Source organism: Engystomops pustulosus, chromosome 4 (assembly GCF_040894005.1).
Source record: "Engystomops pustulosus chromosome 4, aEngPut4.maternal, whole genome shotgun sequence".
In the NCBI taxonomy this organism is placed as follows: domain Eukaryota; kingdom Metazoa; phylum Chordata; class Amphibia; order Anura; family Leptodactylidae; genus Engystomops; species Engystomops pustulosus.
This window is the reverse complement of record NC_092414.1, coordinates 180,579,257-180,593,812: the sequence shown is the minus strand read 5'-3', so window position 1 is coordinate 180,593,812 and position 14,556 is coordinate 180,579,257. Positions and strand designations below refer to the sequence as shown.

Genomic DNA, 14,556 nt, shown 5'->3' with positions numbered 1-14,556 from the left:
ATGTTTTTATTCCTGAGAATCTGTTTTGGCAACAATATTACTTTTATTTTAGCTCTTTTCTCAACAACCGGTAAGGTAAAAAGATATAAAACTGGAGAATAGATTGACATAGTGCGGCTCTACTCCTACATTTGCACTTTGGATGGATGAGGTTTGATGAAATCTGATTCACTAACAGATTGCATGAGCAGAGGTTGTATGATTAGTATTTATGCTATACATAGCTTTGTTATAAAATTGATGACAAGCCTTTGATACATCATAGGTTTATTACACTCTTATCCATATCCCCAGCAGCTGTGACCTCTCCTTGCAGGGGGCGCACATGGTTGTAGTATCACTCAGCAGCCGCCCATAGTAGGGAGACTCTCAGCCCTTGTATTGTAATATGCAGTCTACAGCTCCACCTGCTGGTGGATGACCGGCATTGCAAATCACCAATCCGAGCCGCATGCCCATAACAAAGATGGCCGCGCTGGTCAGGCGCTGGCTGATGACGTCTGAGCGAGCGACTCCAGGAAGAAGCTGAAGCAGGTGGGAGAGAAAGAAGCTTAGGATCAGGCAGATCAGCGGTGTCCTGGAGGTGCAGTGAATAAGGTCAGCTACGAGGCTGGGTGTGGGGGCAGATACTGGGGTGATCTTTGTGGGGTTTAGGGGCCTCCCTATGTTGCTGAGGGCAGGTTTCTCTCCATATGTTTTTGTAGTCGGGGGTCGGACAAAGAGCAGGGTGCCACAAGGGGGCTGAACTGTGATGGTGGTGGGTGATCTGTGTATATCATTTGCAAGGAGAGGTAAAGCTACATGCACCCCAAACCTCCTGTCTTGGGGTGGGACTATCCTATCATGTAAAAATGTAATACGCCTCTTATAGTTTTGTCACAATCTCCCCCTCCTTAATAGAAATCAATGTATCACAATATCACCCCTTTGACCGTTCTGGGCAACACAAGATGTGTGAACGGAGTCCTACATCCCACGTCTGGTATAAGGCGCCGTTCCCTGTGTCCATTAAATTTGTATTTCAGGATAGCTGCTATGGACATCCGTGCACCCAGCATATGCTAAAAGAGGGTGCCGAAATCTCATGCGAGGATCCTGTTCTTACACCTAGTAGAGAAGCTTAGGCTATAACGCTTCCCTATCTGGAGGAACACCGCAAAATGTGCATTGTGCAGTCTCTATAGTCCACTGTGTGACTATTCTTAGTGTATACATGTGAACAGAGACACATGACATCAGCGGGCGTTAACACCGAACCCCAAAATTTCTAATGAAGTTCACAGTCGGACCTGCAAAGTTCTGCTCTGTGCTGAGTCCGTGTCCACTCAACACTATTTATGATTACATCTGGGGAGCAGGGACTCCCATTACCTTGTATCACTATACATTTATGAAGTTTAAACAGGGTTTTTCTGCAGAGCGTTGCACCCTGGTTTCTAAAAAATATCGTTAACAGCTGGTGACTGGTTCATTTGGCATAATTTGTTTGTTTTATAATAGCTGGACCATTGTGGAAGCTCTTGTGTCACCCCCATCATCCTCATAGACTGTATTTGTGAGCCCCATGTTCATTAGTTAGTTATTACTCTGTAATGTCTTGTTGTTTTACTTGTATTTGTAAAACCAAGATAGATAACATAAAATAGACAGTTTTTGAAGGACATCACGTCGCCTGTCCCCACTCCCAATAAATTTTAATGCTGAGATGTCAAATTAATAACCTGCGCTAAAAAAAATAAAACTGCAAACACGTAGTTCTAGTTTATAACTGCAGTAAGAAAAGCGCTGCTTATCCATCAGGTAACAGATTAACAAGTGTATGAACATGAATATAACAACCTGACCCTCATGACAAGTGCTTTCCGTCCTTGGGAATACACCAGACTCATAAACCATGTGTCTGCTGAATTCTTTTGGCTTTGATAGTAACCGTCCCGTGCATCTGGATCACATGTTATGCAGTTTCCAGGCTAATCCGTAATATCCTGCTACTGTATAGAACCACTTTATGGCTCTGTTTACACTGGTTCAGTGCTGATAACATAATTCTGACAGCTCTTACAGAGGTAGCCGCCATAGCAGCTGCTATGGGGCCCACAGTGTCAAGGGGCCCTGGCATCTGGAGTTTTGGATGTGAATATGCTGTATGTGTGTACTTGTGATGTGTATATGCTCTAAATGTGTATATGTTGTATATATGTATATTTGGTGTATATACTGTATGTATATTTTTTAAGGGGTAAGTGGGGCCCCATTCCAAAGTTTTCTATGGGGCCCTGACTCTCCTTGTTATGCCACTGAGCTCTTAGGTTCTGTAATTGGGACAGATGATGCAGCAGACAATATATCTGCAAGGCACATTAGATGTAGAATGTGGGTAATATGTTCAGATCACAATATGGGTCCTGGGCGACACATAGATTTGTGCCAGTTGTTGCTATATGTATTAGTGGGTGTAGTGATGCCGAGATACATCAGATCATAATCTTGGCATATCACTAGTGAGGTGGCATTGCTGTCCTATGTTACCACTAGTCACCATCAGCCCTCACCTTGTCAGAACTTGCTGATGCTCTGGACCCGCAGTCGGGCAGTGCCATCAGGTCACCATTATTAAATAACCAGGGAAGTTGTGGACAGAGCGGCGATGGCGGCTTCCGTCACCTCATTCATTCTCTGTACAATCAATATGACCTGACGCCTTGACTATTGATTTTTTAAAGGGGGATTTCTCAGCATGTGGTTGTAATGAAATGTAAAGTCAACGTTCACATACACGTGCGGCATTGTATTTGATTTAACCCTTTTATGTAATGAAGCCCCATCTACTCACTTACAGGTACTACTACATAGCTGGGTAATATGGAAAATGTCATGTTACATCTTATGCAGCATTCCTAAATAGACGCTTACTGGTCACCTGATATGCCTCAAAGGTGTTATACTAACCCCTTTATACCATACGTCCTAATTGTACATACCCCCTGCAGATAGCACATGTATAGATGTCATGACATTGGCCCCCTTCAAATGGCTACATCTTCAGTACCATGGCACCTAACAACACAGTTCTGGTGTGAGAATCTCTCTTGCATCCTGATTGGTAGTGGATAAATCCCGTTCTGTGTCCCCTAGAAACATAATCCTGATGTGAGCTTAAAGGAAACCTACCATCAGAAATCTACCTATTAAGGCAGATCTGGTGGTAGGTTTTAAAACATAATCTATCCTTAAAGGGCACCTACCACCACAAATCTACCTATAAAGGTAGATTGGGTGGTAGGTGGATCAATGGGACGTGAGGATTAGCCCTTTTAAGGGCTAATCCTCACGTCCCTGCACTTTTTTGTTAACTTTAATTTGATATTTATTCAAATTTACTTATGCGGCTACCGGGGCGCGGAGTAGCCGCATATGAGATTACACGAGGCGGCTACTCCACGCCCCGGTAGCCACTTTACTCCTCCTACTCACCCATCTTCGGCGCGCAGCTCCGCGTAGCTGCGCACCCTCGTCCGGCGATCCTGCCGTCTGCGCACGCGCAGAAGAGCAGGCCCGCGCCTGCGCGGTCACAACTCCGAAACAGGCGCGGGCCTGCTCTTCTGCGCATGCGCAGACGGCAGGATCGCCGGACGAGGGCGCGGAGCTACGCGGAGCTGTGCGCCGAAGATGGGTGAGTAGGAGGGGTAAAGTGGCTACCGGGGCGTGGAGTAGCCGCCTCGTGTAATCTCAGATGCGGCTACTCCACGCCCCAGTAGCCGCATAAGTAAATTTGAATAAATATCAAATTAAAGTTATCAAAAAAGTGCAGGGACGTGAGGATTAGCCCTTAAAAGGGCTATCCTCACGTCCCATTGATCCACCTACCACCCAATCTACCTTTATAGGTAGATTTGTGGTGGTAGGTTCCCTTTAAATAATCCTAGAATACTATCTACACTAAACTACAGTTTATCTAACTAACATGCTTATTGCTGGGGCTACTGGGGCGTGGAGTAGCCTCTCCAGGCAGCGAGAGCAAAGGATACTCCACGCCCCAGTAGCCCCTGCCAAATATTAGCATATTCGTAAAACTGTAATTTATTGTAGATAGTATTGGTGAACCTTTCAGTGACCTGGATCCCAAACTACAATTAAAACCCACTAATTTGCCATCAAGTGCCAACGTGACAATTTAAAAATAAACTTTTTGTCCCTGTTCTTCCACAACATTCAATCTTATCGGCCCTGAGTACACCAATACAGTTGAAAGCACAAGGGCATATTCAGACATCATTGTAGCTTCTTTACAGGAAGAATCATGGGGCCAGCAAGGGAACCTCTAAAGATAATCCAACCCTGTTCACACCACTTCCCTCTTCCTGCAGTTCCAATCAGTCAAAGATTTGTCAAGTGTTGAGAACATCATCTCAAGGTGTCTGGGACGACAAGAAGATTCAATCCTGTCTGGTGAACTCTGTCTTGGGGTGACAGCCTGGGTGCACACACCCGTGCCATAGGTTCACCATCACTGGATTAGGGTTTAGAATGTAAGTGGGAACCAGCCATCAGATCTACTTTAATAGGTAGATTTCTAATGGAAGGTTTCCTTTTAAAGGGGAGATTCTCCTCTTTAAGATGACATCCAGAAGGAGCTTCAGGGAGACAGAGCTGAGCGTTTGAAGTACATGCACCCTCTGCATCTGTAGTTGAAGCTACGGCAATGTGACGGATTGGCGCTGTACGGTTTTTTTTTTGTTTAGTTTTTTATGAAAGATAACAATTGAAGAAGAACATAACACAACTGCAAGAATTGACCTGGGCATTCAGATACCTGTGACTATTGGTCATGAAAGGGTTAAGCACACAGTGGACAACAGAATACCTATATCTATAGGTTTTCTGTTTATTCCTATAGTAGGGTCATGTTATATAAGACTGGTCCTCCATGTAGATACTGAAGGTTGTCTGTGTGTTTTCCAGGATTCGGGAGGATGTCTCATATAGGAGCACTAGCCGCCATTGGAGTGGCGTTCACCGCTGCTGCGCTGCTATCGGCCATACACAAGATAGAGGAAGGACATGTCGGAGTATATTACAGGTAAGAACGTGTCTGGTCAACCTATACTTCACGAAATGTGTTGGGCCTCATTTACAAGCATAATATGCATATAATAGAAATATCAGTTATACACTAATGTACATGATAATCAAATAATGTGAAATCTTAGAGAATCGCTATACATACAGATCTGGTTTCAAACTTCCCCCATGACCAGTGAAGGTTGTAGAGCATGGTAAATGACGGCTTAAAGGAACACTCCAGTCACCGCTAATTAATTGAATAATACATGGTGCGGGGCCTGAAGGGAGGAGCACAACTGGTGTTCTTTGTATTCCCAGAAGCTGGAGTCCTGCTCCTCCCTTCAGGCCCTGCACAAGGTATAATTCACTGAAACAGCTGCGGCTGGAGTGTTCCTTTAATGCATAGATAGACCAACCTCACCAAAGTGGGAGGTATATAGCCCTTGGCTTGCTATTCTGGATCATAAAGGAGAGCTTCTTTTACGGTCCGTGGTCACATTGTGAGGAATAATGTGGGGGGGGGGGGGTGTGAGGGGGTTGTTCTCGGGAATCCTCAGCCATTAAAAAATTCTCACCTGTCTGGATAGATTTGTGGGAATATCCCTTTAAGATGCCTCCAGACAAAATTCCCCCCCCCCTTTAAATATTCCTATTTGGATGACATATCACCTGCTCTCCCTCTTTCTCTTCATGTTTGCCCTGAAACGGTTAACATTGTTCTCCTCTTACAGTCAGGTGTCATAAACAGTGACTGGAATAGATTTACTGCTCGGATCCGGCAGGATATTGGCTCGGGCTCTTCACTTTCTGGCATGATATGTAACACATCCAAGAAGATGTTGTCATTATTTGCCCTCATTTGCATGTCCTCAAACAAAGCTAAAATAACCGGAGTGTCGCCAGCAGAGTAGTGAGGGCTATCCATGAAAACGGTAAATTGTGGCTAACCTGCATACACAGCGCTAGGAGGACCTCAGCCAAACTAAATGGAAGGATGGAGAAACCGCGTTACATAGAAGCCTTTCTTGTATAGGAGGCTGTCACATATATGGAAGGAGATTGCGTTGATATTATTATTATAATAATTCTTTATATAGCGCACACATATAGCTGCGCTGTACAAAGCGTGTCAAACTGGTCCCTGTCCTTATGGGGCTCACAATCTAAACAACCTACCAGTATATTTTGGAGTGTGGGAGGAAACTGGAGGACCCAGAGGAAACCCACTCAAACAGGGTGAACATACAAACTCTTTGTAGATGTTGACCTGGGTGGGATTCGAACCCAGGACCCCAGTGCTGCAAGGCATAAGTGCTACTCACTCAGCCACCATGCCGCCCTATTATTATTATTATTATTATTATTATTATTATTATTATGAGCCAAAACCAGGAGAAGTGGAGCACACAGAGTCAAGTCCTTCCATTATACCTCATCTATGTGTATGTGTGTTCAGCCACACCTGGTTTAGACTTTCAATAACTGAAGACCTAACTGAGCCTAAAATGTAGGTTCCTAATATAGCATACATAGCAACTCCCTCTAAGAGCAATCCTGCAGGTGGACCAGAAACATTGCTATATAGCGAATTATTGGCAGTTGTCAGCATCCCGTCCTATCCATCAGCAGAATGCAGGTTACTGCTGACAGTGTGTGTATTCCTGCTGGTATATAGTGACAAGGCTATAGATTACATGTGACTGAGCAATTCTCCTTCCTCCTGCAGGGGTGGAGCGCTGCTGACTTCTACAAGTGGACCAGGATTTCATTTAATGCTCCCATTTATAACCTCCTTCAAGTCTGTGCAGGTAGGTTAATAACAGGAGTGCGGTGTATAGCAGCGCTTCACCAGATATTCAGTGTTAAAGGGGTTGCCCATTTTCCTTTTTTGTAATGTGTGGGAGGCAGGATATTAGGTAATATACCTATATACATCTATTAATAGTTTTGCTCCGCTTTCTTGATATATAAAGTGAAGCCTCCTGTCTTTTACCTCATCAGCCACAGATTCCTGACCATAAAATGGCCGCAGATGGAGGGTCATGTGATCTCTATCTGACTATGAACAATCACCCTGATAGGACTTTAAAAGGATTGCCACTTTACCTCATGTTTTTGGTTTTTTTTCTTTTGTAATGTGTGTAAGTGCGTGGGGGGCAGTATTTTAGGTAATTTACCAATATACATCTATTAATAGTTTTCTTGATATGTAAAGTGAAGCCTCCTGTCTTTTACCTCATCAGCCAGACTTTCCTGGCCATAAAATGGCCGCAGATGGAGGCTTCACTTTACATATCAAGAAAGCAGAACAGAACTATTAATAGATGCATATTGGTAAATTACCTAATATCAACCTTACACACATAACGTGAGGTAAAGTTGTCAATCCCTTTAACACATTTCATCTTTCAGCATTGAACAGTAAGCCCTAGTAGAGGAAATGTGAATGGCCGCCATGTAGTGCTTCATGCCATATACATCCCGTATAACTAGTCCTATAATCCTCCTATAAAATGAGGTAATTGTTAAGGGTCTTGGGAGCAGGGATGCCACTAGTGAGGCGACTTCTCTAATGTCTAAGGCGTCTATATGTGTTATGTTTATTCCCACTTACTTTTTACAATTAACTGGCACTTAATGGGCAATGTGACAGGGAATGTAATAAATATAGGGTGGCCCCTGACACAACCCTCTATATATTAGATAAAAGCCCCATAATGGGATTTAGGTGATGTTATTGCCACAGGCGCTTGTGATGATTGTGTTACTATAGATTAGTGGATATTCCAGCTGCAGATGTAAGGATTGGATTACTGTAATGTCCCATCTGTTCTCTAGAGCACGTTACAGACGGATGAGGTGAAGAACGTCCCGTGTGGTACCAGGTAAGCTCCGTGGCCGAGGCACATGGGAAATACCACATAAGATTTTACGTTTGGTTAACACATGTTAATGGGCAGCACAGTGCCATAGCACATAAATATGTCATCTATTTCTATATGACTGAATTGTATACTAAAGGTTGGCTAGAATACGAGCAGAACCAAATAAGTGGAGAAAGAAACACTTTCCTTTGATGAGATAGAGTACAAAGTTTCACTTGTAGCATTCATCTATGCAGAGAGACTTATCATTTATAATGGAGACTGGGGCCGCATTGTGATCCTCAGCAGAATCCTAAGTCTGCCATGTTATGTGTCTCGTCACAAAACCCATAGTGACATGTCTTCGGCTACAGTGTGGAGTAGGAGCTACAATATAACCATAGTCCATCGACACGCAGCGGCTCATACTGTGCAGTGACTGGTAAAACCAGTTTGCTTTATTTGTATTTTAGATGATTTTAGGACAATGGGTCTTTAATAAGACATGTAATGAGTCATAACGGTTGATGTGTGCTTATGTAACGAGGGTGTTCTGCGTAACAGTAACTTTATTATCTATGAGAGTGCCCCATGTGTCATGGGTTGTGTCTGGTATTGCATTCGAGCTCCATTGAAGTGAACAAGCACACAGCACTAGGAAGGAGCTGATCCAGTGGGGTTTGGGTTCAGCCGAACCATGAAAAAAGGTTTGGTTTGGATACCCATACACCTATGATCGATCTATGATTGCCGCTGGCAGCAGTGTTATCGGCGGGGGTAAGCTAAACGCTGAACCCAAACCTCAGCCATTGTGGTTCGGTACTCTCATGCCTACACAGCTCCACCTATAGACAGCTGTGGAGCGGAAATCGGGGGGTAAAAAAAAGTCGTCCATGTTTTCTAATCCCATAAACTTGTTTTATACAGCGTACTCATATTATGGTGAAATTACACAGATATCGATGAGTGCTGAAATAACGTCCCTTTCAAAGATGTTGTCTGCACACGGCCCAGCTTTGCAGTGGATTATTTGCATAGAATTGCATATGAGAAATCCACTGCAGATTACTTTTTTTTTTTTTTTTGTGCAGACACATTACATGTGTGAAAAACCCCATTGACTTCCATGTGCCGTACGTGTGGATTCTGTTGTGTACACAGCTTGTGTGGATAAAGCATGATGCACATAAGTTAAATATTCTCCCATGTTATTATCTTTTAGCGGTGGTGTTATGATATACTTTGATCGGATAGAAGTGGTGAATTTCCTCATACCTGGTGCAGGTGAGTAAGTATCCTACTCCTCTGTAGTTTATCACACACTGTACTAGACTAAGGCCCCATTCACAGGGCCATCATAGGAACGCATGGATATATGTGCCTATAGATGTGTGTGTGTGTGGTAACGCACCGTACGCAGGGAAAAGATACAGCTTGTGTGTGTGTGTGTGTGAATACAGCAGGATTGGGAAGATTACTGTCTTTAGGGATATTCCCATATTGTACAATAGGATTAAACATCTTTCTATGGTGGGTGATACATGCTAACAGAGGATTCTGCCTGGATCTACTAGCAATATGTTGTCACTATAGAAATGGGAAAAACTCCTTTAAATGGGTCATCTGGAGGTTGAAAAACATAGATGATTTCTTCCAAAAACAGCGCCACGCCTGCCCATAGTTTGTGCTGGTATTGCAAATTGCTGTGTTTGGAAGAAAGCAGCCATGTTTTTCAACCTCCTGACAACCCCTTTTAAGGGTAAATGACTATTAATGTAACTATTAATACACACTACAGTATTTTTCGGACTATAAGGTGCATCGGATTATAAGGCGCACCATCAATAAATGGCAGCTAAAACGTCTAGGTTCATATATAAGTTGCACCGGATTATAAGGCGCACCTGATTATAAGGATGAATGACCAGCAGGTGGCAGACCTGTGCACAGTTCAAGGCAGCTGTTGTCTGTAAGTAGGTTCATATATAAGGCGCCTTATAGTCCGAAAAATACTGTAGATCATCAGCTGTTCTTACCATGCACAATTGTATTGTCCCCAGGGACTTTTGTAATTTGTGCTAGTTACAGCAGGACTGTGAAAAATACATTCATATGCCAGGATTGTAGTTTCTCGAAGTATACGGGGGTCATCTCCTCACACTGCTGTGCTCTTAGCTCTCTGCATTCTCTCCCTTCTTCTTTTTGTAAGAGAAGTTGCAGACTTCTGGCTGAATGCTAAAGCAGTAACTGACCTCTGAGGAGCACAGCAGTGTGAGGATCTCCCCCTTCCCCAGTACACTTAATGAGGCTACAATCCTGAAATATAAATATATTAGTTAATATTTTGGTTTTAACATTGTTGCAGTAACTTGAAACAAATGTAACTGAGCGGTTCTGCACTGCCAAACCGGCAGATAGATAGCTGCCTGCTACTATACATCTATATTGTATATTTGGTCACTAACAAAAAACACAGTGGAAATATAATATAAAGTTTTGTACTTGTTTCTCTTCTTTGCATCCACTACAGAAAAAAAATGCAATGTGTGAATAAAGCCCTTAAACCACATGATTTATACCCAAAACAGCAGCTATCAGAATAGTTGTTTTTTACATTCTTTGTCATCTTCTTTCTGTCATTCTCTAGTATATGACATAGTGAAAAACTTCACTGCCGATTATGATAAAGCTTTAATCTTCAATAAGATCCACCATGAGCTCAACCAGTTCTGCAGTGTCCACACCCTACAGGAGGTCTACATAGAACTCTTTGGTAAGTAACTCCCCAACACATGTGAGAGAACCTGGCGCCTCTATGACATATGTTAGTAAATACTTGGGTTCTGTTTTCTTAGATCATTGAGCCCTTCTTCTGTAATTTTAAAAAAAAATGACAGCTGGGTGTTACCATCTAGAGCTGCGTCACCATTGACCATATTACACAGACTGTGTATGGACAAGAGAAATGGTAACACCCAGTTGTCACTTTCCTCATCATATAGATGGGTTTGGTTCTTACAGGTCAGTTTCATTGTTTTAGTCATACAGTGGGTACAGAAAGTATTTAGACCCCTTTACAATTTTCTTTTAAATTTTCTTTGTTTCATTGCAGCCAATTGGTAAGATCAAAAAGTAGGTTTTTTTGCTTATTAGTGTGCACTCAGCATCTCATCTTGATCCCATTTGGGGATTCTCTGCCTCTACCTTGCAGATCCTCTCCAGTTCCCTTTAGGTTGGATGGGGAATGTTGGTGGAAACCATTTCCAAGTCTCTCCAGAGATGATAAATTGGGTTTAGGTCTGCCTCGGGCTGGGACAGTCAGCAATGGTCTGAAGCCTCTGATTACTTTGTGTACCTACTGTATTTGGCTCCAGAACAAATTATATTCTTTATGACCCCTCGTTCTGGAGAACAAACTCTAAGCAATACTTATAAGGAGTCGCTTTCCTTAAATGTAACAAGTGTGTAATGTGTCCTTCATAGATCAGATAGATGAGAACCTCAAGTTGGCGCTCCAGCAAGACCTCAATGAGATGGCCCCGGGACTCATCATCCAGGTACTTGTGATAGGAGCCTTCGATGTCTTTAAACTGAGAAGGGGGACATGTCATCAGTGTACTGGTACCTAAATGAAAATGTGGGAGCTTATAAAGGAATACCTTATATATAATATCTAGTACGAGCATGTGTCTTCCCAGCCTAGCCCATCTTCTATATCTTCTAATGGCTGCAGCTCCCTGTTGTGTTTTTTTTCCCTAAGGTTCCAACATGTACCAAAGTCTCTGGTGTTGTCAGTTCAGTCTTTTCTATGGTCCCTAATAGAGATGAGCGGACCACTATTTTAGGTTCAACATCATCCTCTGTTCAACAGCTCCACCTAACACGGACATAGTGCTTAATGGGTTGCAGAGCAGCCAATCTGGCAGCTTTACACCCCTAGCAACTAGTCATGGCTGTGTAGATGTCCATTAATGGGGACTTTCACCAATCGCACATTTTAGGCAAAACTAAAGTATTTTCAAATTTAGAACATTTTTACTTCTGTCTATGTCTTTGGTAACAGGGTTTGATCTGCTTATCCTCTTTTTTCATCTCTTCTAGGCTGTGCGAGTCACAAAGCCAAATATCCCCGAATCAATCCGTAGAAACTATGAGCTCATGTAAGTGTCGTAAGTACAAAGCAAGATCTTCTTTGTGGGTTTGAATTGGTGACCGTCTTTTCTCAAAATGCGCCAATTATTCAATTTCAAGCCTTGCAGGCAAGGAACAGAAGTATTTTAAAGGGGCTTTTTAAAGGCATTTTAAAGTTATAGATTATCCTACGGATAAGTGATCTGATTGGTGGGACCACTGATCACAAAAACAGCCTATCCCGTTCTGTGTAATTGAATGAATTGTCCTATCATGCATGTATTTCATTCAATGCTATGGGACAGTCAGAAATTTGCCTAGTTTATTGAATAAAATCTCTTCTCTGCCATTTACAATAGTGAATATAGTATGGAATGAAGCAGCAGGAGGAATGCTTGACTTGGTGATAATGGGACCCTTTTCCTCATGATCTAGTTGTGGGTCCACTCTTATAATTAGCAGGGTCCTCGAAGTGGGACACCAACTAATCAGATTATCTCCTGTTCTGTGGATAGGGGATTACAATGTAACTTGGGACAATGTTCAAATTTCCCTCCAGCTCAGACACACAAACTGCACTGAGCCAGCAGCACGGATACCCACCTCACCTGGGACGCCCAAGTCGCCCAAACAAGATTTTGTAATCCAGCTATACTGAGGTCCAGACAGTTTTAGTAATAAAATCTCTGTTTATTTCATTAGTTTAAAAAAGGACACATCATTCATTTCCTCCTCCAATGCGTTTCGGAAGTAAACACGTCCTTAGTCATGGATGAATTACTCCAAAAACATACAACATTTAAATGCATTAGTAGGTGTCACATGTGTGTGACATCATCAAAGTGTAACCAGCAACGTATCAGCTGTTGGTTGGGATCCCTGATCAGGCAATAGGTAAGGCATATACTGCTTGACCTTGGGTCCCATACACATGGAAAATGAGTGCGTTTCTATGAATGAATGAAAATATTTCATATCATTTGCCCCAATAATTCATTTGTAAAGATCCAATATACCATATATACTTGAGTATTATCCTAGTTTTTCAGCACAAAAAAAAATCTGCTGAAAACCCAAACTCTGCTTATACCTGAGTAAAAAAATAAATCAAAACTCACCTTTTTGGCTTTCCCCGCTGCTGGCTATATACTGGGGCAGGGGGCAGGCTCTATACTGGGGGATATGGGCTGGCAGGCTACATACTGGGGGATGTGGGCTGGCAGGCTACATACTGGGGGATGTGGGCTGGCAGGCTACATACTGGGGGATGTGGGCTGGCAGGCTACATACTGGGGGATGTGGGCTGGCAGGCTACATACTGGGGGATGTGGGCTGGCAGGCTACATACTGGGGGATGTGGGCTGGCAGGCTACATACTGGGGGATGTGGGCTGGCAGGCTACATACTGGGGGATGTGGGCTGGCAGGCTACATACTGGGGGATGTGGGCTGGCAGGCTACATACTGGGGGATGTGGGCTGGCAGGCTACATACTGGGGGATGTGGGCTGGCAGGCTACATACTGGGGGATGTGGGCTGGCAGGCTACATACTGGGGGATGTGGGCTGGCAGGCTACATACTGGGGGATGTGGGCTGGCAGGCTACATACTGGGGGATGTGGGCTGGCAGGCTACATACTGGGGGATGTGGGCTGGCAGGCTACATACTGGGGGATGTGGGCTGGCAGGCTACATACTGGGGGATGTGGGCTGGCAGGCTACATACTGGGGGATGTGGGCTGGCAGGCTACATACTGGGGGATGTGGGCTGGCAGGCTACATACTGGGGGATGTGGGCTGGCAGGCTACATACTGGGGGATGTGGGCTGGCAGGCTACATACTGGGGGATGTGGGCTGGCAGGCTACATACTGGGGGATGTGGGCTGGCAGGCTACATACTGGGGGATGTGGGCTGGCAGGCTACATACTGGGGGATGTGGGCTGGCAGGCTACATACTGGGGGATGTGGGCTGGCAGGCTACATACTGGGGGATGTGGGCTGGCAGGCTACATACTGGGGGATGTGGGCTGGCAGGCTACATACTGGGGGATGTGGGCTGGCAGGCTACATACTGGGGGATGTGGGCTGGCAGGCTACATACTGGGGGATGTGGGCTGGCAGGCTACATACTGGGGGATGTGGGCTGGCAGGCTACATACTGGGGGATGTGGGCTGGCAGGCTACATACTGGGGGATGTGGGCTGGCAGGCTACATACTGGGGGATGTGGGCTGGCAGGCTACATACTGGGGGATGTGGGCTGGCAGGCTACATACTGGGGGATGTGGGCTGGCAGGCTACATACTGGGGGATGTGGGCTGGCAGGCTACATACTGGGGGATGTGGGCTGGCAGGCTACATACTGGGGGATGTGGGCTGGCAGGCTACATACTGGGGGATGTGGGCTGGCAGGCTACATACTGGGGGATGTGGGCTGGCAGGCTACATACTGGGGGATGTGGGCTGGCAGGCTACATACTGGGGGATGTGGGCTGGC

The 14,556-nt window shown here is 44.4% G+C and overlaps 1 protein-coding gene across 1 annotated transcript in view; it reads left to right on the top strand.

Annotated features, from left to right (window-relative positions):
• Positions 1-442: 442 nt before the first annotated feature.
• The window catches only part of ERLIN2 (ER lipid raft associated 2), a 39,428-nt gene continuing 25,314 nt past the window's right edge, over positions 443-14,556 (top strand). The window contains exons 1-8 of the mRNA XM_072148808.1: positions 443-597; positions 4,963-5,080; positions 6,791-6,872; positions 7,903-7,949; positions 9,151-9,212; positions 10,576-10,701; positions 11,412-11,485; positions 12,030-12,088. Of these exons, the coding sequence (XP_072004909.1) occupies positions 4,974-5,080; positions 6,791-6,872; positions 7,903-7,949; positions 9,151-9,212; positions 10,576-10,701; positions 11,412-11,485; positions 12,030-12,088 (557 nt within the window). The 5' untranslated portion in view covers positions 443-597; positions 4,963-4,973. The remainder of the gene's footprint in view (positions 598-4,962; positions 5,081-6,790; positions 6,873-7,902; positions 7,950-9,150; positions 9,213-10,575; positions 10,702-11,411; positions 11,486-12,029; positions 12,089-14,556) is intronic.